Consider the following 25,892-nt stretch of genomic DNA (forward strand, 5'->3'; position numbering starts at 1 on the left):
GTTCTCTCCGATGACTCCACCTGCGCAGAGAGCGTTGAACGTCGCGGGGCACCTCAAGCCCGTTCGTCAACGTCGAGCAGGAAAAGCATGTGAGAATTGTCGTGCGCGCAAGGTCCGGTGCGATGTCACTATTCGTGGGTCTCCATGCCGCAATTGTGAACTTGACGAGACACCTTGTCTCATGGCTCAATGCCGCCGTGGCAGGTAAGTAACTAATTGAAGGCACGTACCATACTAAGCATCCCTCCAGGAAGCACAAAGAGTGGTATATTGGACTAGGCAGACCTTTCCATGACCATGCGCTTGAAGGGCCCTTCAACTACAGTCCGGAACAGGAGAATCTCTCATTCTGTATCGTCCATGGTGATAACGTCCGAAATGGCGTTCCACTCCCCACTAACATATCTACCGATGCTATGGCCGTCCTGAATTCAATGACTTCGTTAGGGGACGTACCGCCGAGTCTGGATAGGCTTCAGATATTACCCACTCCATTGAATCAACCTCCAGAAGACATCCCTTCAAGAGAACTGCCAGCATATTTTCAGTCCTTTCCCAAGCACTTCACGGACGCAGATATATCATATCTCCGAAGCAAAGGTGCCCTGAATATACCTCACAAACCACTTCGAAATGAGACTATTCGATGTTACTTTGAATATATTCATCCTTATTTGCCTTTACTCGATCCTTTGGAGCTCCTCGTCGCGGTTGATGGAAGCCGGAGCCACCATTCTGGGCCACAACTCAGCCTGTTGCTGTTTCACAGCGTCATGTTTGCTGCGGTCCCGTTTGTGGACGAGCCCTTGGTCAGGGAGGCGGGATACGCCAACTTGAAGACTGCCCGAAAGGCGTTTTTTGAAAAAAGCAAAGTATATCCCCATTGGCCCTTTCGCGCTCGATGTCTAGCTCACGCATATAGCTTCTATACGATGTCGACTTTGAATGTGACAGTATTACTATCATTCAATCTGTGTTGCTCATGAGTTTTTGGTCTGACAGGCAAACACAAGACGCTCACAAACAAACCTGGCATTGGGTCAACATCGCAATCTCCCTTGCCCAAACGGTGGGACTGAACCAGGACCCTGAGTCTTTGCCACTCCCACAGAGGAAGAAAAGTCTTCGAAAACGTCTATGGTGGTGCTGTTTCATGCGAGACCGAGTAATCTCCCTCTACATGAGCCGTCCAATGCGGATTCGAAGGGAGGATTTTGATGTCCCATTGCCGACGCTGGAGGACATTGAGATCGACAGCCCCTCTGTTTCTCTAGACTTGGATGCACGCTCGTCTTGTCTCGTCCATTTGTCTATCTACGACCGGACTGCACAAATTGAGTTGGCTGAGATCTTTATCTCGTTTCTCAAGCTTTGCATTGTGATAGGAACCATACTGTCTGCCCAGTACTCCCCCTTGAGACGACCTTCAGGGTCTCCAAACAGAGCTTCAAGGTCGGGTTTTTCAGCATTGCTCTTCCCCGTCCACAGTCCGGGCTCGGAGCAGACTGTTACAATGCCAACAGAGTCTGTCGTCTCACCTCTCGAGTCCACCTTGAGAGAGTGGTACAATTCTCTACCTCCTTCAGCTTACTTATGGCGACCACAGCCAGAATCGCGGCCGCCGCAGTGGACCGATACCACCCCAGAAGATATTCATCGTGCAAGAGATTGCGACACGTTAAATACAGACAACCCCAGGCCGCCGAGCGTGGTGATCCAGCGCGCCATCTTGCACATGTGCTACTATACCGCCGTCTCAGCATTACATCGTTGCAAGAGAAGGTCTCGCCACTCTCAAAACCAAGTCTCAGATTCTGCCTGCAATATCGCCAGGATCTCAGCATTCTTAAACGACAGAGGTCTCGTGCGCTACCTCCCTGTCACTGCTATCACGATGTTGGTACCAAGCATCATCACGAATGCTCTTCTCGTCAAGTCGATCAGTCAGGCGCCTCGTCCTGGCCAAGGAAGTTCCAGTCGTAACGGCGAGATGGTCAGGGCGAGAGACAATGTTAATAGCTTATTAGTGTCTCTCAAGACTCTTCAGAGGGTATATGTGGCCGCAGATTGGGTGGCGCTGTTGGTCGAGGCCATGCTCAACCGTGCGAAGATAAAGATCGTGGTGCCGCAGCCCGATGGCTTGCGACTTGATGCAGAGAATGAGACGAGACACCGAGCATTCGAATTGGACGTTCAAAATGTATCAATACAGTCTTGCAAAACGACAGCGGAGAGGAATAAGCCAACCCCTGTTACCATCAATACACTTGCAGGGCAAAGCCAGGGCTTGCAGCCAGGTCTCACTCTATCGGCAGACCTGCGTGGCCCTGACATGAATGGATGTGCCAACGATGGGGACGGCAGCTGGCAAGACCTAATCAGTCCAACCAGTGCTCAGATGTTTGGTTCCAGCACAGACGAGAGCCCGTGGTATTCAATATTCAGTCCTGAGAACAGTGATTCCCTGGGACAATGGAACTTTGGTAGTCTCGGCATCGATGGGTTTGGCGAAAACGTGGACGGCATGATACCTTGGGACGGCACCGGTGTGGATTGGATTGCCTGATATGGGAGCGAAATGGAGCTTTGGAGCTTGAAATCCATGTACGAACGGTACCTAGCATCCCCAGAAATATATGGGTAAAGAGGCGCTTCCACACTTTGATCAACTTCGAACATCATCCTTGTAGTATGCGGGCAATTTCTCAGACAGATATCCACAAGTCCCTGGTGAGCCTTCTTGTGTGATTGTCCTTGTTGAACGTTCCAGATCCTCAGGCTTAGTGACGAATGTTTGCCGCAATACGGTTCGTCATGAATTTGCCAACATTACCAAGTCCCAAGCACGCAGCACAGCTCAGAATACCAAACGGCAACATGGTGTACCAGACATACTTTAGACTCTCGGCATATGCCCAACGAGCTCCGATCGCTGCTCCTTCCATGACAGCTGCAGTAAGTCCCGGAACTGCTGCGTCGGTTAGTTCTCCTGGAGCTGTGAGGTAGAGCTGCACAAACGCGGTCGCCGAAGATGCTGGGAGACCAGATGCCATGGCGTACTTCGCAATATAGGTTGGGAGGAACTTCTTCAACTTGGTGTCAAAGATGTTTGAATTGACTGCCGTGCCCACTGAGCCGCCAACGGTGCGGATGGAAAGAGAGAGTGCGACACAAGTAGCAATGATGTTGTCAGGTGCCGCGGTTACAGCAGTCGTCAGTGCACAGGCCACGATAGCCCCGACACCAAATCCGCTGATCGTGCAAAACGCGACGGTTCGAATCGGATTATCTGGTGTCGCCGTCACGAGCGCGGTGCCGAAGGCCGTGGTGAGGACGGCACAGGCTGCAAGGATCTCGCGATTTCGAGTCCTGTAGTAGGAGAGAAGCATGTTAGGCAGGACCGCACCAGCTGTCACGCCCAGGCTGATAATCACTCCTTTAATTCCTGCTTTAACCGGATCAGGATTGTAGAGATCCAGGTATATAATCGGACCGAAGTTGAGAAGGGCGTAGAAGTAGATACCCGAGATGAATGCCACCAGGAAACTCATGGCGACAACACGTTGACCAGCAAAAAGCTCGTGGGGGAGCATAGGGAAAGTGGCAAACTTCCATTCCCATACTGCGAATACGACAATAAGACCGATACCGAAAAGGAGGGGGCACAAGACTCTGGCGCTGGCCCAAGGAGCGAGGGTGCCGCCTGCTGTTACCCCTACCAAACTTTTAACTCGTCAAATCCAGCGCTTGTGTTCAGGGTAAGGGGTTACTTACAAAAGAGTCAATCCTCCAGTGGAAAGCAGCCCGCCGATGAAGTCGATTTGAGGCAGGATTTCCCAAAATGTCTTTCGTTCGGCGCGAAGCTGCGAGTGAGGCCAATAAGTTAGGGCAATCCCAATCACGGCCAAACCATTCCAAATGCTGTGCAGTCATATGTCAGCGAGTCCAGCAATCCGAGAGTCGGATGAACTTACAGCGGAATCCAAAATCCCCATCTCCAAGTTGAATGTGTGCCCAACAGAGTAGTGTAAATAGCGTAAGGAGAGAAGGGCAAGACACAACCAGTGACAGCGCCGAGATAGAGGCCTCTTTTCTTCACCGGCACCAGTTCAGATGTTCCAGCCAGGGCCGTTAATTCCCCAATCGCAGCTCCCAGACCCGACAGAGCCATTCCCACAATAGCCTGAGCCATAGTGTGGGATGTGGCAACCACAATGATTCCGACGCACAGAGTGCAACCCCCTACGAGAGAGATGTTCCGACGCCCGAAAACGTCTTGCAGGTATCCGCTGAAGGGCGATACAGAAGCCAGAGTCAGCGAGTACGCCACGGGAAACCAAGAATCGACAGTCGACCCTCCAATGTCTTTGATAATAAACGGAAGACTTCCTGCGCCGAGCAAGAGGGGCAACTGTGAACCTGTTATCACCACACATGTCAGCCTTTTGAAGAGGTTAGAGGCTACCCTTCCCCCTCTTCACGGAGACAGGGAGAAAGATCACGTACCGACATAGAGGCCAGAAAGAGAAAGCGTGGCCAGGATCTGCCGCTTGCTCCAATTCACATGACCGTCCGAATCATCCCCTTTCACAATGTGTGGTTTCTCATCGCCGACGCCTGCAAATTCGGCCTCTTCTGCGCCGCGAGGCTTACTGGTCTCATCTTCATAATGTTGGGTCGTTTCTTGCCACTGATCAAGTCCCGTGGTCTTCTCCACGTCCTTGTTCATGATCTTGCTTTCTCGCTCTGGGGAATGATGATGGTTAATCGTCACTTGGGTCGATAGAGAATCTCTAGACTTGTGGAACAGGGGCGAGGAACGACTGCTATTGAAATTTGGGGCCCCAAAGAATGCTCCCCCAGCTTACTTGTATATCTTCTGTAGGGAGGTAGCCACTTTCAGCACAGAGGTGGGTCTATAGAATGGAGACAGTGGATACCGTGTCTGGGCCAATCGGCGCTCACAATGTGTGGCATAAAAACGGATTCGGAGTTGCGGCTATGCTAGTACTGCCGTGGACTATATATCTACACGACAGGCTGGTCAACAAAAAACCCTCCATCAGATTCTGCACGGTATCGACATTACTGCCGATAGGGTCCGAAGCCGATGTTTCATTGTTCTCCTCCAGCCTCGGGGTTTCTGCAGATGGTTATACTAGGATATCCTGCCTTTTGCTGAGTCAACCGCACTCAACGGCACCCACAATAGGAAAAGCAACCCGCAAGGGTTGAGCCATCCGAAAGCATCTGAGGTCGGCACTTGGTGTTGGCTGGTGGCAGGAGTCAGGTTTGTCTAGTCTAAACTCGAGGAAGTATTTGTCACGGCACAGCCTTTCTAGTGACAGTGGAATCGGCCCTTTATCAGTTGATCTGATATCGCCTTCGGAACGGAAAATGTCACAATTCGTCCATCGCCTGTCGACAAAATGCCGCTCCTTGCTCAGAGGAAGTTGGCGGTCCCGACTCAAGATCTCCTGTCATGGATTTTCGACCGGCCAGACTATGATCCAGACAAGCCCGTAAGCAATCAAGGATCACCGAAGAAACGCAGATGCTATCTTTTGGAAAAGGAGAAGGAGGCGGACATCTGAACCTAACACTCTGACAGATATACATCGACACTTCAAACCCATCACGGACACTGTGCCTCAACCAGGGACGTTCCATGGTTCGCAAGCTCGCAGCTGGTTTCCGGGCAGCAGGACTGAAGAAGGGTGAATGTGTCTGCGTCCACTCTTTCAACGATGTAAGGCCTCTCTTGGTCTTCTCTTCTCTGAGCGCGATCCTTGATCCCTGCTCTCTGGCCTCGAGACCCGAAATTGTTTCCATGTTGACTATTGAATTCCTTAGATTTATTATTCGGTCCTTTTCCTAGAGATACTCGCCGCTGGGGCCATTTTTGTGGGAACGAATCCCTCCTATACACCCTTCGAGCTGAAACACCATCTCATGACTGCCGGTGCAAAGTTCGTCATCACTGAGCCCGAATTGTTGGATGCAATCAAGGCTGTGTCGGGAGACTGCGGTATTTCCGACTCCAATGTCCGCATATTCAACGTCAAAGGCCAAGAGGTGCCAAAGGGATTTCAGACATGGTCCGAACTTCTGCATCACGGAGAGCGAGACTGGGATCGATTCGACAATGAAGAGATCTGCGGCGCAACACCGGCCGCATTTTTGTTCAGTTCAGGAACCACAGGACTTCCAAAGGCAGCGGTGATATCCCATCATAACCTGATAGCCCAACATACTCTGGCAATTGTACCCGATACGGCACCTTGGGAGGTAGGACCTTGCTGCTGTCCCTCGTAGACCCTGTCAAGCTGGGTGTTTTAGACCGGGTTCCTTCCGTGAGATTGAATCACAAGGACTACAGCAAGACATTCGAGCTTCGGGAATCTCTTGCTAACCTCTGAGCCAGGTCCGACGTCTTTTGTACATGCCCATGTTCCACGCAGCCATCGTACCTGTTGGTCACACCACCCCTTTCAAAGCGGGCCACAAGACCTACGTGATGCGACGTTTCGAGATGCAGGAGTTCCTGCAGTCAATACAGGCATTTAAAATAACCGACCTCTCCATCAGTCCACCGGTTGTGGTCATGGCTTTGGCCAGTCCACTGCTAAATCGGTATGACCTTACTTCGGTTAAATGGTGCAGGTCCGGATCTGCGCCATTGGGCAAGGTGCATCAGCGCGAATTTGAAAAGCATCTGGCCCCGGATGGCGTCTTCAATCAAGTCTGGGGGATGACGGAGACAACCTGTGTGGCTTCCCGGTTTTGGTATCCGGAAAATGACTCGACAGGTAGCATTGGACGATTCATCCCGAATTTAGACGCCAAGTGAGTGCCATCCCCCATTTCCTCCTGGTCTTGCTTCGTTTGAGCCGGCATGTGGAGGGAATAATCTAGAGGATAAGCCAAGGCTTTGCGACTAACTTGGGCTCTCTCTTACAGAATCGTGGATGAACAAGACAACGACATCACGGCTGTCGGGGCAAAGGGTGAGCTTTTAGTTAGAGGTCCTACCATCATAAGAGGCTACTATAAAAATCCCGCTGCCAACAGAGAGGCCTTTGACGAAGAGGGACATTTCAGGACAGGCGACATTGTGTCTTGCGGAAGGATGCTAGACGACAACACCACAATTCAAGCAGATGGTCGAAGTGTTGACGAAACTATAAACGAGACCGCAGCCACAGCGAAGTGGTACATCCTCGATCGAAAGAAAGAACTCATTAAGGTGAGGGGATTCCAGGTTTCCCCTGCGGAGTTGGAAAAGGTCCTCCTACAGCACCCGGCCATTGTGGACGCGGCGGTCATTGGTGTCAAGGTGTACCATGATGCCACCACCTCTTCTCCATCTTCCGGCAGTCTCGTTGACAGTGGGAAGGACGGCGAACACCCTCGCGCCTATGTGGTGTTAGGACAAGGCAGGTCTACAACTGAAGAGGACGTGAAAGCGTGGTGTGGCCAACACCTGACTAAGTACAAGGCTTTGACTGGGGGTGTGAGATTCATCGACGCTCTACCAAGGAATGCGGGCGGCAAACTCTTGAAAGGTGTCTTGCGAGAAGAGGCTGCCAAAGACGTTGGATTTGGAGGACCACCAATGCAAGATATAAAGAGTCTCGACAGCATGGATGAAGTCAGCTCTACCTTCAGGGCCAAACTGTGATTCGCAGCCAAAGAATTTCTTCTTAAAAACTGAAGACTCCGACAAAGAGATCAAAGAGAGGTAGCATATATCAATGTGATCAACTGGAGAGCTCTCTAGCTATATTTGCTCCGTCTTTGCCCTGGAGAGCCTGACCTTGATTAACTTTGGCAAGGCCGTAACGTTATAAAGGCGAGCAACAAGGTCAAACTACAATGATAGAACAGCCTAAAAGACTGTTGGAAGGTGAAGCAAGGGAAGCAGTTCATCCTGCCCAAGTGCTTATGGGTCACGCCACGAGGACGTCGAGTACCTAACAGTACACGTAGAGATTGAACACTAACCCAAAATTCGGCTCCTTTTATACTAGTATAGCCATGGAACTCGGCATGGTTAACGACAGAAATTCAGGGCCTATAGTTTCGTTTCGGATCTACTAGTCAGCCCAGCCTTAGATGGCTATCTTACTCATAAACTACGCGGCCTCCGGTCCCAATCTAACTTGTCTTCGTATATATGTGATGTTTATTGGACATGGAGATAGGTGATCTCTCTGCACCGACTTCTCGGGCCATCAATAGGAAAATGAAGACCGTCGGTGTCGGGGCGTCCTTCAGCCCGCTCCAGGAGGACGTATATTTACAGTGAGAGGTTCAAAATGCTCTTTTCACCATATATTCTATTGTGGTTCGTAACCGGGAAAGGCTGTCTGGCGAGAATCTCTATACTCTACAGTTACAAACGAAAACATGAAGGGCTCTCTTTTCACACTGGTGATTACGGCTATACATGCCGCGGCCATCGCGAGTTCAACAACACATATGGAGGCGCTCCAGGGCCGCCAGTCAGCTCCACTGGTTCCTAGTCAGGATCCTTTCTACAGCACACCACCTGAAGGCTATGAAAACGCTCGCCCTGGAGACATTCTTCGTATGAGGAATACAACATTATCCTCAACTTTCAATGCCAGCTCCGCAGCATACCAATTCGTCTTCCGCACCACCAACAGTCTCGGCCAGCCTCTGTGGGCCTTGAATACGCTATTCGTGCCCAAGACCCCCAACACTACTCACCCGGGATTGTTGTCATACCAGGTCCCCTATAACACTGCCGACGTCGATGCTAGCATCAGCGTTTTGCTGTACGCCGAAGCCTCCGATCTGGGTGAGTTTGCCTCTTCATTTTCGGTGAGGTCTTATTAATGACTTGCTCAAGGGATTATATTCACCGATATTCAACGAGCGCTCGACAATGGTTTCTACGTGACGGTCCCCGACCACGAGGGTCCGCATGCCGCCTTCAGCGCCGGTATACTGTATGGCCACGTGACCCTTGACAATGTTCGTGCGTCTCTGGGCTACATCAACAATTCTGCAGCTCGATATGTCCTGTGGGGATACTCTGGCGGGTCCTTAGCGAGCATGTTCACCGCCGAGTTACAGAACACGTATGCGCCTGAACTTCAATTCGCCGGCATAGCTATCGGCGGCTTCGGCCGCAACGTGACATATATTCTTGAGTATCTCGACGGCACTCCGGGAGTGGGAGTGGTTCCGGGCAGCATCATCGGTACTCTACAGCAATATCCCGACGGCTACAGCTATCTCCTCAGCGGCCTCAAGACATCGGGACCTTCCAACTCAACAGGCTTCCTTGCTGCTCGGAACCTGTCCGCAGTCTCAGCTCTGCTCGGATATGCCGGCCAAACTGTCCTTGAAGACTACTTCGTCACTGGCCGACAGTTTCTCCTGGATCCGGTGGTCAAGAAGATCTTCGCGAAAGAATGGGTCTTGGAAACCCGTGGGGCCTGGAACATGCCCATTTACGGATACAAGACGATCAACGACGAGTTTGTACCCATTGCAGGAGCCGAAGAGCTCGTGGATGAGTTCTGCGCTTCCGGGGCCAATGTTCTGTATGAAGTCAATACAGTTGGCAACCATCAAGACGAAGAGGTCAATGGCGATGCTTCAGCCTGGCGATTCTTAGAGAGTGCTTTGGCAGGCGAGAAAGTCTTCTCCTCCAGGTACGCCACCCATGGCTGCACGTACCGGAATGTCACCATCGGCATCGAAGTCCATCCACCCTTTACGCCTTTGGTTGTGTGATGTCCAAGGCTGCGGGGGGGGGGGGAAACAGTGGTTTGTACCGGGTACCCAGCACAGCCAGCCACCCTAAACTCCCCTATGCCAAGAGGCTAGAAGGCCTCCGAGTCTTGCCTCGTATCGATAATGAAACACGGGTGACGAGGCTAGTGAGGCGAGAGTTCGTCCAGCCCCGTGTGGCTGTGGCTTGAGATAGGCGAGTGACCCTCTCTACGAGGTCCCCCACTCACACCCACTCACACCCATTCCAACCTCGTTGTTTTCATCATGGCCGTGAGAAAATAGAAAGGCAGGCCAGACCCAACATCTGTTCGCTTGCTCGCCCAACGACTTCTTCTGCATCTCTCGCTCTCTTTTGATTCTATTCCTGCGTTGTTGTCCTCTACCCATTGTGCGCCCAGGTCTCAGGCGGTTCGTTTGGTGCAGCCCAGTGGAAGGCGGGGCACTCGGGACTCTTGATCAGACTCTGGCCTCAGTTGAGAACAAGTCGACGGCGTCGAGAAGGTAGTGACCAGTTGTGCTGATGCAAAACAGGTCTGAAGAGGAGTTCTTCTGACTTGGGCGTCGCAATATTGGCTGCTGCGCCTCTGCGCTGTCTCCGTTTTCCAATTGATCGGCTGCCACGATTTCCCCGTGCGGGCCGGACCCTGGTCATCTTGGGTAGCCTGCGATCCAGCTTCTTCTCACACCACAGTGACTCCTATTGCATCACCGCCGCCCCATGTCCCAAGACACGTTTAATCACGGCTTCGGTGCCCTTGCACCGCCAAATCCACACAGATTGCCCTTTGATTTCAACGACAACGAGCCTCCCTCATCCCTTCCTCCCCTTCCGCCACCGGCTAGAGGCCACCAACGATCGAGAACCACCGTCGACCTCCCTCCGCTGTTCACCCGCACCCAGTCTTCCTCCCCTACCAGATCCTCTGCATTTTCCTTTCTGCGGCCTCAAAGTACCCGTTCTTTGTCGCCGGAGAGACTCTCAGCCGCAGAGGCTGCGGAGGACCCTGTTTCAGCAGAATCACCGGCAAAGAGAAAATCGAGTGGATTGGCGAGCTGGTTTGAGGGATCTTCGGATCCTGTCAATATAACCCTGGTGCCTTCCGCTCGCAAGGAAAAGTTGGATCCTGTCTATGAGGCTGCTACCACCGCAGAGGCTTTCTCCATGAGTTCAGATTCCATAGACAATACTCTGACACGACGACCCCCCAGAAAGCCCAGTTTACCGGCCCCCCCGGTCTCAGCCATGTCGAAGTTCAACATCTTCAGGAGGAGTACAACAACACAAAACGCTCCGGAGAATTGGGATGAATTGGCGCAGTTGGACATTGACGATGCTCTCTTTCCACACGGACATCCCGACGAATTTTCGCCGGCCGTCTTCAAAAACCTCCAGCTCAACGCCGAAGGCACAATACGCCGCTTCCAACAGGCATACAAAGAGCAGCGACAGTCTCTGAGATCCATCACCTCAATCAAGAATGTGCAGGCAGACGAACTCGAGGCTGCCCAGACGAGGAATGAGCATTTAAAATTGCAATTACAAGAGATGGCAGAACGAGCTGCAGAGCAGGAGAAATCGATCGCCGATCTCAGGGCACAGTTATCGGCACAACTATCTCTGGAATCCCAACAGCAGAGTATCCGTATGGTCCCCCAGGACATTGATTCCAAACCTCGTCCAAAGTATCGCCGCTATCGCTCATCCGACGTGTCAACATCCGGAGAATCAGAGGCAGGGTCTGAAGTGAGCTCCGTGGTCAGCGTCTTCTCTGAGGCATTGTCGGCGGCGCCTTCTCAGAACACATCCATCGCCAGTCCGGTGCTGAAGTCTGCAAGCATGGCGAGAGACGATTGTCCACGGTGTCATGGATTGAGATCTTCAGATGCATGGGACGTGGTCAGCATGATGAAGATGGAGTCCGCGGCTCTCAAAATTCGCATCGCCGAATTAGAGAGTGCACAGGACGATGCTCTGGATTTTCTCAGCGGACTGAAGTTGTCATCGTGACCAGCTATCTGGCGATTTATGAGTCGTAAAGATACCCCCCCGGCGTTACAGGTGGTCATTGTATAGCTTGCACAGAATTATTGTGTATATGCGAATCGTCTTTGTATGATTAGAGACCCCAGCCAATTACGGAGTACAATATATGCAGTACTGAGTACAACGCTAAGCTCGTGTGTGTGACACCAATCTGGGGGCAATCGAGCACATGCCCTGATGAGGCTGAGTCTGTGTGTGTCATCCAGTGACGAGGCTGGACCTTGCTGACCTTGCACCGCCCATTCGGATTCCCAAGATTCCCCAGCCAACGAAACCACCTCGCCAGCCACTTGATGCCTGGAACAACATCCAATCCACTCGCTCCAGTCCTCGACTTTCAGCTTCATCTGAACTGTGGACATTTCGCCCGACGGACGCGACCATGCGGTTTGGATCTCCGAGGTTGTCACTCAATGCCAGTGATGAAGGTGACATGCCGCTCCTCTGAAGAGCAGACCGACTAACTTTGGGTGCTTCGCACGCCTCCCTCTTTCTGCTTCTGTGTCTTTTCCACCGCTCTCTCGTTGCTGCACTTCGTACTAATTGAGCAGGCCCCACGATATGTCCTTCAGCGGGAAGACGCCAGAATCTCTGCTCCCTCGTTCAGACTCGAGAAACCCCGCCACTACCTGCAGAGGCATCACCACCACCGGAAGACCATGTCGCAGACCTCTGGCTGCATCTCCGAAGAACTCTCCTACCCCCTCGCCGAGTCGAGGCAACGGGGTCCTTGCCGTGTTGGATGAGCACAATGCCGCGGCTTTCTATTGCTGGAAACACAAGGACCAGGCCGAGCAATTGGCTGCTCAGGCCGGCCGGACCAGTCTACACCCGTTGAAAGAGAGATCGAGTATTGACACATTGATTGAGCAAGTGGGGATCCTCGAATTGGACGAAGACGTGCCGAAGCGGCACCATCGGCGACATGATCCGCAGAGTGTGAAACGACGAGACACGTTGCCATCGGGCTGGAACCAGCTGGAGAGTCCGCTCATGACGGTGCCAGAGGAAGTGGTGCATCACCGACGGCCGAAACGACGTCCTCCCCCACCGCCACAATCGAACGTGAAACTCTCTTGGGCCTGCTGCATTCAAGCGGATGGTGACGATGATTTACCTCCAGCAAGAGTCCGGAAGGAGGACAGGGACAGACGTCGACAACATCACACAGCGACAAGGCCTTCATCCTCTGTGAAACCCGAAATGCGGCAGTCACCTACCACGCCCGCCCGACCGAAACCAAGTCCAGCACTTTCTCAGACACAGACACTCCTCTCGCTAATCCCATCCAATCTCTCGCCGCACACCACGTCGCAACTGCTCGCAGAGCTGTCCCGCCCCATCTCCGCCGCGGATGAGGCTGGATACATTTACATTTTCTGGCTCACGCCCGAATCCGAAGTATCGAAACCTGACGACGAGACGGCTTCCTCTCTTCTGGACGATGACGATGATGATGGCGATGACGACAATGATGGTGACGTACTGTACAGCCGCAGATTGCAGAGGACAAATCAAGCCCTTGCCCGGTACGCGTCCGTCCAGCGGCCGCCGAACCAAGTGCAGGCGAAACGCACCATCACGCTCAAGATCGGCCGCGCAGCCAACGTCCACCGGCGCATGAGTCAATGGACCAAGCAATGCGGGCAAAACATCACGCTGATACGATACTATCCGCACCACAACCGCGCCGCCATCAACACTCCCACTTCTACTCCTCCTGCTCGTGGCTCAGCGAGCGCGCCTTCTCCAAGCCGACACAGCAACAAGGTCTCGCACGTGCACAAAGTCGAAAGACTGATCCACCTCGAGCTCTTGGAGAAAAAAGCCGTCACGAGTGAGTGCGAGCAGTGCGGGCGCGAACACAAAGAGTGGTTCGAGATCGAGGCGACGCGCGAAGGCCTGAGGGGCGTGGACGAGGTGGTGAGACGGTGGGTTCGATGGGCCGAGAGACAATAAAACACCGACCAGGTGGACCATTTTTTATTATTATTATTATTAGAGACCACTACGACCGCGTTTGGGAATCTATAGCGTCTGCTCGTCGACGAAGAGGATTGTGTGTTTCGCTCGTTATGCATCCACCCCCCCACCCAAAGAGCAGACCGTACTAGACTCGGTGAGTAGTTCTCCGCTTCATGATTGAATGGAGTGGCCCTGATGACGAGCACATATATACAAAGACATATGAAGACACGAATCAAACCACACTTTATTATTACTCTGTACTGTTCTCGTTTTGCCCTTGAACATTCATCAATGCCGCGCTATGCAATGGACATTCAGTCGACGGCAGCCAGTGCATGTCCGACAGATACGGAGTACATACGAGGTTACAGTACATGGCCTCGGAATTTATTTGCAAGTCTACTCATGAATACGTGATACACCTTCGCCATTCCTAGCGACGTAGTAATAAGTATATATTTCTCGTGCCTCCCTTGGATTCTCCTCTTCTGACTGGCCCATCGTAGCGGCGGGGCGGATCGCTTACACCGACGGTTTGTTCTGAAGCATTCATCGAGAATGTCGAGAAGCTTGTTTGGGCGAAGACGACAATCCTTTCGTTTGGTTTCGATCTGCTGCGAATGCTTCTAAGGCATCCGCTTCGAGGTTGTGCTTGAAAAAGCTAGTGTGGACTTCCATTGACCACACCAAGGAATGGTCGAGTTGATTGATTGATATATATTATATATATTCTTGGATCTTTGTTGGAGCACGACCAAAACCAGATTTGACTTGAGTGGGGGGGAGGGACAGCAGGTATTTATACCCCGGGGAAGCAGAGATCGCGAGGATCCTCTGTCGTCAAGGGTATTCGGCCTTTCACTAAGCAGGTTTCATGATGGGTCACGGCTGGTCCTCGCGGGAGGCGTGAAAACATCGTCTGCACACAGCTCGCACATTGATTCCCCTGGAGTGAAGCTCTTCACCGCGATGGATCCGATTCTGGCGGGCAAGGCGCTGTAAAGAACCGACAGACACCTTCACGAGCTGCTGCCATGACTCAATCCGCTGCTGATGGTGAACCAGCTGTTGTCTCAGACGGTAAAAACAGACGGTCACTCACTCACATGTTTTGGGAAGGAGGGACACGAAGAGTGTGTGGTGATGTTCATGCTTAGAACCATCCGCCCGTGGAGCTTGCTTTTGCGAAGGGCCAGAGGCATGGCAAAGAAAGCCATTCTCGTTCTGTTTATCCATGAACTCGATGAAAACGCTGATATGTTTGCTCAGTTCGTCCAAGTCTGGACAGTCCGTGGTCAAGATGGAAAATCACCAGACATTCTCGCAGCTTTCGCTCTCTCCTTCGAGCAGAGAGACTGGACCCGGGAATGGGGCTCGGTGGCACAGATATCATAATTCATTAGGCTGTATTGCAGCAGCTTGTCCAAAGGCAAGTCCCAGAGTCTCCTCCTATTCGCACATCCTTTCCAAGATCCATCACAGAGCCCGTTCCGTCAAGCACTGGCCCGTGCTTCATTCGCGCCGCACTTGGTCATAGCAGGCACACTCGAATCCAGAGTGCTGCTTGCCTCGCTGATCGTCTCAGTCACGAAACTCTTGTCGTTTTTCTGACTCTTTCCACTTGTCCCGCTCTTCCCACTCTTTGTACTTCCATGGCTCGTTAGCCTGGACAAGATTGACTCGCTCTCCGCCTTGTCCGAGTGACCGCTACCAATACTGGTCCTCGAGTCGATCATCTTCAGCTCGGGCTTCATCTCGTTCCACCTCGTGACCACCTCGAGCTTCTCCTCCTTCGTCGCCTTGTTCACCTCCTCAAACCCCTCGATATACCTCGTGGCGAGGATGTAACTCAAGGTTGGATCTCCGTCTAATTTCTTCTTGATCAGGTCGTACAAGGCCCTGACTCCGTAAGCAGCGTGACCAATCACCAGTCCCCGCTGACGGAAAATCAAATGCCCAATGCCCCGTCCTAGGCCTTTTCCAAACCCTTTCCAGCCGTCGGATCTGGCGCCCTTGTAGGGTTCGTAGACCACGCCTGCCCAAGCCTTCGCAATGTTGATGGGAATATGCACAATTGACGACGTGATGGAGCCCATGGTACTCAGCACCGGATTGGGTCCGACGACATGAGAACTGATGGTGCCGAATTCGACGGGGTATTCGCAAGGGCGGTAGATCGTGAGCTGGTTCACGTCCAGTAAACCTTCATTGCCTAGCACCGTGGCTGCAAAAGCGCTTAATCTGATATCTTCCGTGTTGGACCCTTTGGTCTTGACGGACCAAACGGCCGGCCGTGACGGGGCCATCTGACACCGAAGGTGGTTGACACCCATTTGGGTATGGAAACTCGCTGCGCCGACTTCGGTGCCCTTTTCTTCTTTGATGCGCTCGCCCAGTTCGCGTGCCCGCTCTAGAGTTTCGGGTTTCAGCGCCTCGAGGATGGCATTCGCCAGTCGATCTGCCGTCAGTTCTTTGGACGGAACCGGCGTTGGTCCCGCCCCGGCTCTGGCAACCATGGCTCCCCAGAATGGCTGGTCGCCAAAGAAGGGGACGATGACCGTTGGGCGACCCAGGGCGATTCCAGCAGCAGTTGTACCAGCACCACCGTGATGCACCACACAGGAAACGTGTCGGAACAGCCAATCATGTGGTACATTGCCCAGCATATACACGTTGTCAGGTTTTCCCAGATCGTCTCCTCCGAGACCACCCCATCCCTTGGACACCAAAGCGCGTTGCCCGGTCTTTTTGACCGCATCGAAGATGAGTTTCGTCATTGCGTTGGGATCGTCTACGACGATGGAGCCGAAGCCAATGTAAACAGGCGGTGGACCTGCTGCAAGGAACTCGGCAAGAGTGGGATCTGGATGGTAGTTTGACGCCAGCGAGAGAAAGTAAAAGCCTGCAATGGTAATGTGAGGGCCCCAGTCCTTGGGCTTTGGAATAAGTGTCGGAGACCTAATCATCGCCTTATCAATTGAGAGTCCCATTGGTTCCTGGTGGCTCAAGGTTGACAGACTCACCAGCAATAGGTATAAGGGATTCGTAGACGATGAAGCATATCCGTTGCCGCCGCCTGGGAGAGGATGTGCAGACCCAGCGTCTCCTTTCTGAATTTGTTTGTGATGTCGCCCAGGCCTTCCCAGGTCATCATGTCGACCAGCGTATAGCTCATTTCATTGGTCATGCTTCCGCTCGCCTTTGACGACTTGATGTTCGCGATAGGTTGGGGAAACTCGCGAGTCGGCGACCAGGGCATCCTGAGATCATCCTCGCTCAGCATAAATATCTCAAGACAAAGAACCGAGGACATCCACTTACGTGAACATCAAATGTAACGGGATGCCCAACTTCTCGGCGCAATGGATATGTGCAAAACTAGGGGGGTTCGCGATGATGGCGTGCGCGACGAACGGTTTCTTTTTCGGCGCCGCTGCTCCCGCTGCATTTCCCTCGTCTTTCACCTCGTCGAAATCGGCGCACGACCTCCAGCATCCTTCCAGAATCTCAGCCATGCCTCTGCGTCTCTTCCCCACGTCGCCCGCCTTGAGGGATTTCATCCCCGGGATCAAGCCGGGGTTCTTGACCATGAAGGCCATGAGTTCCGCCGGGTCCCCGCCGATATCGAAGAACTCGAGACCGTTTTCCTCAACGAATTTCTCGAACGTCCCGTGCGTCGCGAGACGGACGCGGTGGCCGTACTGGTTCTTCAGCACCAGCCCCAGTGCGACGAAGGGTTGAACGTCGCCTCGCGACCCGACGACCTGGACGACGACATTGAGAGACGGAGGGATTTTGGAAGGTCTTCGACTCGACTCTAAGAGGGCATGTGCCGTCTGTGGAGGCGCAGCGAGGCCCTCTTGGACGCGCGAGAGCTGGAGTTGCTCGATCTGGGTTGCGAGGAGTTCACTGATTTCATGGATGGTGAGGTTGACGCGGCCATCGTCTGGAGATCTGTCAACTCGAGCCCATTTCATATTTCATAACCCTAGAGACCGGACCGGCTGACCTCCAACTTTGGTTTGCGTGGTGAGTCCGTTCTGTTGCTCGTCACGAGTGCCTGCTGCGTCGACCGCCGGTTGTTGCACGTCGGACGCCATCTTCTCGAGTGACGGTCTCTGGGCTGCTGCTTGAGGACACCGCGTGCTTTGGTGTTATGAAAGTGCGAGATGGGGTCGAGAGGCTGCCATGTTTCGCGCCTCCATCCCTGAAAGGGTAGAATGGTTTGGGAGTCTCTGCAAACCAAGGAAGAGCAAGTGATAAGGAGAGGGAATTGAGGGGCAGCGCAGGGGACGATGGACTCCTGCGATCTGCGGCCCCCATTCCACCAGCGATCGCACCAGGTGTCAGGCCTTATTAGCCTATGTAATGAGGCCTGGTGGCATCTCCATCCGTTTCTGCCCAGGTCGCCAGGTCGTCTATCCCTGAAAAGATCCCGAGCTGCCTCGCTGCCCACACGGAAACATCCAGTGCCTGAAACTCATTGCTTGATTGGCGTTGCGAAAGCTTGACTTGGCTTAATCAGCACCGCTGCTTGGATTGAGTTTGCTAACTAATGACGATCAAACCGCGTTCCTCCTCGAGCCCGATTGAGAAAGGAGCAACTACTAACACTCTTTGGATGGACGACGAGATGCGTCCGCAAAGTGAAAGTGAAAGTGAAAGTGAAAGTGAATTGGATTGATTGGGAGTAAAAAGTTCAGCGGAGGAGGCAAAGAAAGTGCCCCTACCCATCAATTATCAATAACTCAACTTCTCCCCAGCCCGCTCATCTTCAGGCGGAAACACCTCGTCCAAGTACTTCAACAGACTCACTTGCGCCATGTTCGCGTGCACTTGCATGCCCAGCTTCTCCGTCAGCTCCTGCGACAGCTCCTTCTTGACCTCATCGGGCATCTTGGCCGTCCAATTGACCTGCTGCCTCAAGAACGGCACGGTGTAGTACCCGAACAGCAACGCCCGGTCCTTGTCCTTGGTCACGTTGGAGCCCGAAGTATGCCACACGCGTCCGTTCATGAGCACGATGCTCCCGGCTTTGGCCTCAAAGGGCCGCAGAAGCGAGCGTGCATTTTTGGCAATGTCGTTGCGGGTCGTCCACTTGTCACTGCCCGGGATGAACAACGTGGCCCCGTTCTCCAGGTACACGTCGTCCAGACACCAGATCACGTTCAACGCCCACGTTGACATCCAGGGCTCGGGCATCACCAGCGACTGATCGCTGTGCAGCGCCATGCTCTTGGAGCCCGGCCTCGCGATGTTGGCGGTGAAATTGCTAATCAGCCAGTTCTCGCCCAGCACCATCTCCACCATCTTCACGGCCACCGGATGCTGGATCAGATCGCGGAAGATCTTGTCCAGGGCCATCAGGTAGAAGACGCGGATGTTGGACGCGTTTGGGTCCAGCGTTGGCATGAACGTGTCGTCTCCCTGCTTGCGGAATTTCTCGGCCGCCTCCCACAGGTGCGACAGCACGAGCGAGTTTTCTTCTGGCGAGAGCACGTCCGGGATGACGGCCCAGCCATGGTCCTGGAGGTGCTTTTGCGCCGAGATGATGGTGGACTCGGGCGTGCGGGAGGCGAATCGGATGTCAGGTGAGGTGTTGGTGTTGGGGCCCGTGTCGATGGAGCCCATCTTGCTGGAGAGACGCTAACAGTGACTACTGTCGATCTCGCCTTGATCCTGCCTTGCTATGCTGTTCTCCCGCTCCACGTCCTCGTCCACCCTGGCCGCACGTGTCCGAGGCGAAGTCGCCCCAAAGAGAGACCAAACAGACGATCCAAAGAATCCAAGGATCTATCCAGGCTCTGAGTCAAATCTCGACCGAACGTGTGCAAACTGTTGTCAAGTTGAATTCGTAGTTTCGACCGGCAGACTTTTGATGACTTCTGACAACACGACCTGATCTCAAGCATATATAAAACCAACCCTGAGAGTACGTCTCCTCCCCGCATCCCCAGCTCGCTTGCAGACTCCAACGTCTACGTATATGCCCCGGATAACTCCATACGGCACGACCCTCTTGGTCCTCGGTTGAATCATCTTGAGCACAGTGGATATACCAATGAAGGTTCGGGGGGAGCACAGTCGATGACTAAGACAAGGTTGACTCGACAACGTCCCACAGACACGAATGCACAAGTCGGGTGAAAGATCGTCAAGCGAGACTTGGAATGAGTGTATGATTCTGACATGTAACTATCCACGTCTGGTGTATACATGCCTTGACAAATGAGAGATTAATTTCAATCTCTTCGCCTCAAAGCTCCAACGGGTTCGCAGTGTCCGTGCATGACCCTGGATTGACCCCCACCGTTCCAGCAGAGTGCGATAGACCCGGCCTCTTCTCGATGTTACACGAAAGACGTGCCGTCCAGGCCCGGCTCTAGGAAATGTCCAAATTTTCCCGAATCAGCCTGATGGAAGGTGATGTGTCCAGCCATCCAACACGCTCCGCCATGCTTCCCAACACAATGATTAGGTTAAATGCCATTCCTGCCCAATGATCGCTAAGAACACGAAAAAGTTGACCTTGACCCTTTGGCGACGACTATATCCGACCCCATGCGCTACCAAAGTTCATACTGTTTTTCATTCTTAACCTTGGCATGTCATCGTCGTTAGCAGAAGGCTCTCCTGGTTGTTGCTTACTTGCTTTCCGCTCCTCGCTGCTGCCGCCTGACAAATTGGACTCGGCCCTGTCCTGCTGTTCTTTCTCTTCGATGAGCCTACCATCGAGGATGTTTAAAAACTCAACCGACTCAACGGTCTTAGCGTTGGGATCAAGCATGAGTGGCCCTTTCAGCGGAGGATCATGAAGCGTCTCGTGGGCTGGTTCTGGCTCTTGAGGCTCTTTTGCCTTTTCCTCGGGGGCTGAAGATAACGAAAAGTAGGAGTCAGAGTTCTCCGAAGGACGAAGTGGTGGACGTTGTGTCGGGGCGGGAGCAAGAGGATTCTCTTGCTTCGGTGTCAATGCGTTGCTCGCGACGTCCGAGGATAGATTGCCATCGAACGCCATGGGTGTATGGCCAGCATGTCTTTTCAACTTCTCATCCAGCGGCGATATGAGAGTGCTCACATCGAGTCTCCAAGGCTCCTCTTTGTTGGGCTGTGGTACAGGCGACAAAGCAGGGCTAGCGAACTGTGGACTGGTTATTTCCTTATCGAACGAGGAGGTCAAGGCAGCCGATTTGAGGGTAATCCCATCAAGGGTGTTGTCAACCTTCTCGATAGGTATCGGAATATTCTCTTGGCCGCCAGAGGTCGGCGAGACCTCCTTGGACAGAGCGGGCATGGCCTCATCTTCCGAAATGCTTGGCAGATGACACACTTCGTCATCACTGGCGAAGACTCTGGTTACGGGCGGAGTGGATTCAGGACCTTTCCAGACGGGCGATTCTGTAATGGTTGGTTCAGGAGAGATCCGAGGACGGTGTTTGCCATTGATCCCAAACGGCTGAAAATCTGACTTGAAAGAACGAAGACTTGTGGCAGTCGAGTCATTACTCGATCTCCTCTTAGGATCTCTGCTCTTGTTGAGTGTCTGTTCTAATTCGCTTATGCGAGCCTTGAGCGCCGTCCGTTCAATGGCCCAGGCTTTTCGCTCGCTTTCATGAGACTGTCTCAGCTGAGTATTCCACAACCGGCATTGCTCCATATAGGCAGTGATGTCCACCTCGGGGGTGGGATTTGTCATCTGAAAGCCATGCTTGGGTAGTTGACTGGCAGAAGATACCGGGGGAAGTAGAGGCACATTGGTGGTGGCTATAGAGTGACGGCCTTTGATCGGCATTGAGGGAGGGTCTGAGAAACGAACGGCTCGGGGATCAAGGGACGAGCTTATTGTCCGGGGGTGGTTGAGAGGAGAAAAGTTGTCTGGGTCATGCTCGAGGGCCGGAGTGGGATCGAATGCGTGCGTCGGAGATCGGGGAGCCATCTGTGGGCTGGGACAGTATGGTTCAAGGTAAGTCAAATAAGAAACCGTGTGTGGTGGAAGGAGTAAATCCTCAAGATAATGCCGTCTCAACACCTTCGACGTGTGCCCAAAGAGAGTAAAATTGGCGTCGTGACTGGACAAGGCGAGACCTGAGGATGACGTCTGAGACGGACGAGTGCCGAGACGTGCAAGGGAGATGACAGGCAAATGCAGTCAGATATATAGAGGAGGTTGTAGATGCGAACGTCGTGGTGGTGATGATGATGATGATGATGACGATGATGGTGATGATGATGTCGACGATAAGTTCATGGGGAAGAAGAGAGGGAGTCGAGCGGGAGCGGATATGAGAGAGAGAGTGTGTGTGTCTGATGAGGTTGAGGTGGTAGGAGCCTTGAGGTGAAGGTGCGGTCGAGATTGAGATTGAAATTGTGTGGGCAGTCCTGTAGCGACAGGCGTTTACAGCAGTCGCAGTGCGCAGTTTGGCTGTTGTCGGGAGCAGGACCCTTACCAAGTAGGAGGTACAAAGGAGTAGCTAGGGTAGCAGCTGAAAAAAGAATGAGCGGATTGAAGCGACAGTGCTAAACAGATTCCCTCGTGGCATTCTGTTCGTCTGCCTCTTTGATGACGTTGGTTTGTGCCTGAAGCCGAGATGGAGTGGATTTTTATGTGGCATTTTCGGGGGGGGAGCAAGGAAGACACTGGGTCACTTTTGGATCTACCATCTGAGTGCCATCTGAGCGCCATCTGCAGCAGGAGGAGAGAAATTTTGGAGCTTGGGCCGCGACAGCCTACGAGGAGAGGAGCTAGGCTCCCTAGGCTGTGATCTGCATGGGTACAACGGTGGATCCGTCTGCCCGAGGAAAGCCAACGGGGAGGGACAAAAACGAGAGGCCAGCAGGGAGTGAGCAGGGCAAGCAGGGTCAACGGAACCACCAGCAGAGCTAACAGGGGCAGCAGGGACAGCAGGGACAGCAGGGACAGCAGGGACAGCAGGGACAGCAGGGACAGCAGGGACAGCAGGGACCATCGGGCCAAGAGGGGCCGCTAGGCGTCAGGGTCTACCTACCTACATACCCAATAAGTACTTACTTACCCTAGGTACTTGGGTAGTGCTCAATTCTTTCACCGTGATCCCCAGGTCTCCATTTGAGCGCCAGGCAAGCCACCCGCTGTGACTACTTATCTGCACTGTCCAGTGTCCACTGACCCGGACGCCAAACCGACTTGTTACCGTACTTACTTATCTTATGGGCGCCCGGGTGCCTGCGAGCTCTGGGAACTGCCGATTAGTGGCCGCTCTAGCTGCATGCAAGCGACCAGCAAAGGAAAACAATTAAAAAAAATAAAAAAAAAAAGTAAGGGGCACCGGCGGGGTGCAACCTTCCACCCTCTCGTCTCCCCCTCCAGTCCCCCCTCCTCATCCTTCGAGACGTCTTTTTTCTTTGTTCGTACTCCTGTCGCTTGTTGTTTCCCACTACATCCAACCCACAACCAACTCGTAATCGCATGGAATCTCTCCGCGCCCCCAAATGACACGCGATAGACAACCCTAAAGGGAATCCTGGAGCTCGCAGGAACGAACCTATTTGTCAGCACGATTCGTCACTCCTCAAGGCCATTGGGCGCAGAACCCACGCCGCCTTGACCTTGACGAGAAGAGAACGAGTGACCGAACGGGTGGGTGGGTGAGTGCGTGAGTGAGTGAGTGACTAGCTGCTTCGTTTATATCTATCGAGTTCGGCGCAACGTGTTGGAAACCATTTCCTGTTAATAGCCGAGGCCAGTCAGTGTCTCTTTCTAGGTATGTAAAAGCTGGTTCCTGGCGAGCTGGGTCGGTATGTGAAGGGCTGTGCAGTCCTGCGATGTGCCCCTTAGTCAGCTCCCTTCTCATCCAGCCTACTCACCTACTACTCTTTCTTGTCCTCCAAGCCCTATCCCCAGAAGAATCGCAGTACCGAGTGCTAAGGTACATAGGTAGGTACCTGATTCACTGTGCTTGCACTTCTCTTGATTCTATTGCATTTGTACTATCGCAGATCAGCATGTGCGCAATACGCCCAGTCTCTCTCATTACTGTCCTGGCAAAAGGGACTGGTATAGTGCTGCTGTGGTATATTGCTCGACTCTTACAACGTGACACCCAGCCACCGAGTCAATCAACCCCCCTGCTTGAACATACGGGCCGGGAAGCTCTCGGGAATTTTGGCCCATCCATCCTCCGCTCTTGTCGATCACAGTGCGTGGTTACCTCTATCAAAAATAATATAAAGGTAACCGTCCCATGCCCGGGGCCAGCAATTCCACTCCAAAACGGCAATTGACACAACCATCCCAGTCATGGACGAGGAAGACAATTCTAGATTCCTGTTTGTGATCTCAACCCCCCACCAGCTCGAACGAGGCTCCTTGGAGAAGAATCAGACCGCGGCCAGAGCTCACGCCGCTAAAATCTCTCACGCATCCACAAGGGCACGAGCACCACTCGTTCTAGGACAAGGACCATCAGGGCACCGTATCCACCCTCTAAAGGGCCCACTCGTATATCCATTCCCATCCAGCAGTCCTGAGCAGAATCAACAGCATCTCGCAGAAGCTTCTATCTCGAGAGAAGAGCCAGGTGGCTCCGCAGCTTCTACAGCGCGAGCTTCCTTTCAACGCAGCGCATCCCGAACCACACAAGCTCAGTCTAAATCTAGACATGTACTCATTTCGAGTCGAGCGGGCAGTATACCTCAAGACAGAAGACATAATTCCAGGGCTGCAAGACCATATCCTCCAGCTATGAGCGTCGATCCCCTCTACTGGCTTCCGTATGACAAAGACGAAAACGCATACCAGGCGGTGGATTACTGTAAGCGCTTCCATGTCCTCACACCATGTTCGCACACAACGGACTAACAGTGTCGGACTTTCCAAGTCGCCAATATTGCAGCACCCGCCCTCCGTCCAGTCTACGAAATATTCAACATTACCAGTGTCTACACTTCCCTATTCCTCGAGTGCATTACCGAGAGCGAAAGCTTTTACCATGCGGGCATTGCCAGACTGTGCGTTACCGCAGACTTGTTAAGGAGTTCTGGAAGAAAGCCCACCTTCTCAGTCCTATTACATCAAGCAAAGGCAATTACCCATCTGCGGCATGAGATCGAGAAAACGACACAACCGACCAATATGATGCTCGCTACCATTCTGTTTCTCATTGCTATCGACGTATGTCCTTCGTTTTGCTTTGACGTGACTGTGCTAAGTGCCACGCAGATAGCAATCGGCCAACAGTCGTCAGCAAACATGCACCGAATTAACCTTGCTCGGTTGGTAAGGGCCCGAGGAGGACTGGACGCTCTGGGCCATGATGGATTCGAAAAGGCGACATTTATGCAGTCAGTTGTGACCTGTCTTTCATCAACAAGGACTAACCCGTTCGTCTGTCAGATTTGACAACATCTATTCTCTTGAGCGAGGCCCGAGCACCCTTGTGCCTCCACGACGCTACCGTCCAAAATACCCACCGTTCCCACTTTCCCCACGGTTTTTTACAATCATTAGCGTTTTCCCGGACGGCTTCCAGTGCCTAGCCCGCCACCGCCTACTGCCCCTCGAGATGATCGAGTTACTGTCTCGCATCGCTGCTACCGTTCGCCGCTGTTTCGGCAGCACGGTCTACGTACCTTTCTCCGCAACCGCAAACCCTTTTCACTCAGAGCGACGCAAGTACGACTCATTTAGCGACGCTTGCCCTTGGCTCCTCGCGCCTGAGGACAATGTGCACCCCTTGCTCAAACCTCTGACTCTTGCTCTGCTTCTCTGGTGCTGCAATGCATACTCTGCAATCCGCGCCTCTACAGTTGTCTACACCGGCGTTCTCCGTGCTCTAACGATGCGACTCCTACGAGCGCCCGTCATCCTAGAGCCTCCTGCGAATCTGCGCACACATCTTGCGGAAGCGGCTGACGACGAAGATTGCATGTTATGGGTTTGGATGGTAACTCTAGACTCTTGGAAGCCACCAGGCGCCAAAATGCTGCATCCTATCGGCAAAGGATTATTTGCACGGTTCAAAGCGCGCTTTCCACACGCAATAGCTGACACCGACATCCCCGACAGGGTATTGAGGAGGTTTTTCTGGACAGATGATCTCAGGGCCAGAGTGAAGACACTATGGAACGAGACGGCAAC

At 53.0% G+C, this 25,892-nt stretch overlaps 10 protein-coding genes across 10 annotated transcripts; 6 read left to right on the forward strand and 4 right to left on the reverse strand.

Annotated features, from left to right (window-relative positions):
* Nucleotides 1-181: 181 nt before the first annotated feature.
* Nucleotides 182-2,566, forward strand: A1O5_04489 (uncharacterized protein; the record flags this gene model as incomplete). Its single annotated transcript, XM_007745094.1, has 3 exons — nucleotides 182-204; nucleotides 251-872; nucleotides 923-2,566. The coding sequence occupies 3 exons, from the start codon at nucleotides 182-184 to the stop codon at nucleotides 2,564-2,566; spliced, it is 2,289 nt and encodes a 762-aa protein (XP_007743284.1).
* A 214-nt stretch (nucleotides 2,567-2,780) lies between these two features.
* A1O5_04490 (uncharacterized protein) lies at nucleotides 2,781-4,729 on the reverse strand (the record flags this gene model as incomplete). Its single annotated transcript, XM_007745095.1, has 4 exons — nucleotides 2,781-3,723; nucleotides 3,775-3,921; nucleotides 3,975-4,419; nucleotides 4,507-4,729. 4 exons carry the CDS (start codon nucleotides 4,727-4,729, stop codon nucleotides 2,781-2,783), a joined length of 1,758 nt encoding a protein of 585 aa, XP_007743285.1.
* Nucleotides 4,730-5,429: 700 nt separating this feature from the next.
* Nucleotides 5,430-7,681, forward strand: A1O5_04491 (uncharacterized protein; the record flags this gene model as incomplete). Its single annotated transcript, XM_007745096.1, has 5 exons — nucleotides 5,430-5,522; nucleotides 5,612-5,749; nucleotides 5,854-6,288; nucleotides 6,425-6,846; nucleotides 6,961-7,681. 5 exons carry the CDS (start codon nucleotides 5,430-5,432, stop codon nucleotides 7,679-7,681), a joined length of 1,809 nt encoding a protein of 602 aa, XP_007743286.1.
* A 728-nt stretch (nucleotides 7,682-8,409) lies between these two features.
* On the forward strand, nucleotides 8,410-9,768 carry A1O5_04492 (uncharacterized protein; the record flags this gene model as incomplete). Its single annotated transcript, XM_007745097.1, has 2 exons — nucleotides 8,410-8,824; nucleotides 8,876-9,768. The coding sequence occupies 2 exons, from the start codon at nucleotides 8,410-8,412 to the stop codon at nucleotides 9,766-9,768; spliced, it is 1,308 nt and encodes a 435-aa protein (XP_007743287.1).
* A 718-nt stretch (nucleotides 9,769-10,486) lies between these two features.
* A1O5_04493 (uncharacterized protein) lies at nucleotides 10,487-11,776 on the forward strand (the record flags this gene model as incomplete). Its single annotated transcript, XM_007745098.1, has 1 exon — nucleotides 10,487-11,776. One exon carries the CDS (start codon nucleotides 10,487-10,489, stop codon nucleotides 11,774-11,776), a length of 1,290 nt encoding a protein of 429 aa, XP_007743288.1.
* A 597-nt stretch (nucleotides 11,777-12,373) lies between these two features.
* Nucleotides 12,374-13,771, forward strand: A1O5_04494 (uncharacterized protein; the record flags this gene model as incomplete). The annotated part of the gene is made up of 1 exon (XM_007745099.1): nucleotides 12,374-13,771. One exon carries the CDS (start codon nucleotides 12,374-12,376, stop codon nucleotides 13,769-13,771), a length of 1,398 nt encoding a protein of 465 aa, XP_007743289.1.
* Nucleotides 13,772-15,273: 1,502 nt separating this feature from the next.
* Nucleotides 15,274-17,880, reverse strand: A1O5_04495 (uncharacterized protein; the record flags this gene model as incomplete). The annotated part of the gene is made up of 4 exons (XM_007745100.1): nucleotides 15,274-16,738; nucleotides 16,804-17,040; nucleotides 17,102-17,726; nucleotides 17,790-17,880. 4 exons carry the CDS (start codon nucleotides 17,878-17,880, stop codon nucleotides 15,274-15,276), a joined length of 2,418 nt encoding a protein of 805 aa, XP_007743290.1.
* A 640-nt stretch (nucleotides 17,881-18,520) lies between these two features.
* On the reverse strand, nucleotides 18,521-19,411 carry A1O5_04496 (uncharacterized protein; the record flags this gene model as incomplete). The annotated part of the gene is made up of 1 exon (XM_007745101.1): nucleotides 18,521-19,411. The coding sequence occupies one exon, from the start codon at nucleotides 19,409-19,411 to the stop codon at nucleotides 18,521-18,523; it is 891 nt and encodes a 296-aa protein (XP_007743291.1).
* Nucleotides 19,412-20,327: 916 nt separating this feature from the next.
* On the reverse strand, nucleotides 20,328-21,713 carry A1O5_04497 (uncharacterized protein; the record flags this gene model as incomplete). The annotated part of the gene is made up of 1 exon (XM_007745102.1): nucleotides 20,328-21,713. The coding sequence occupies one exon, from the start codon at nucleotides 21,711-21,713 to the stop codon at nucleotides 20,328-20,330; it is 1,386 nt and encodes a 461-aa protein (XP_007743292.1).
* Nucleotides 21,714-24,497: 2,784 nt separating this feature from the next.
* On the forward strand, nucleotides 24,498-25,850 carry A1O5_04498 (uncharacterized protein; the record flags this gene model as incomplete). Its single annotated transcript, XM_007745103.1, has 5 exons — nucleotides 24,498-24,567; nucleotides 24,634-24,926; nucleotides 24,975-25,096; nucleotides 25,149-25,698; nucleotides 25,821-25,850. 5 exons carry the CDS (start codon nucleotides 24,498-24,500, stop codon nucleotides 25,848-25,850), a joined length of 1,065 nt encoding a protein of 354 aa, XP_007743293.1.
* Between the last annotated feature and the right edge of the window lie 42 nt (nucleotides 25,851-25,892).

This window comes from Cladophialophora psammophila (genome assembly GCF_000585535.1).
Source record: "Cladophialophora psammophila CBS 110553 chromosome Unknown aczJe-supercont1.6, whole genome shotgun sequence".
Classification (NCBI taxonomy): Eukaryota; Fungi; Ascomycota; class Eurotiomycetes; order Chaetothyriales; family Herpotrichiellaceae; genus Cladophialophora; species Cladophialophora psammophila.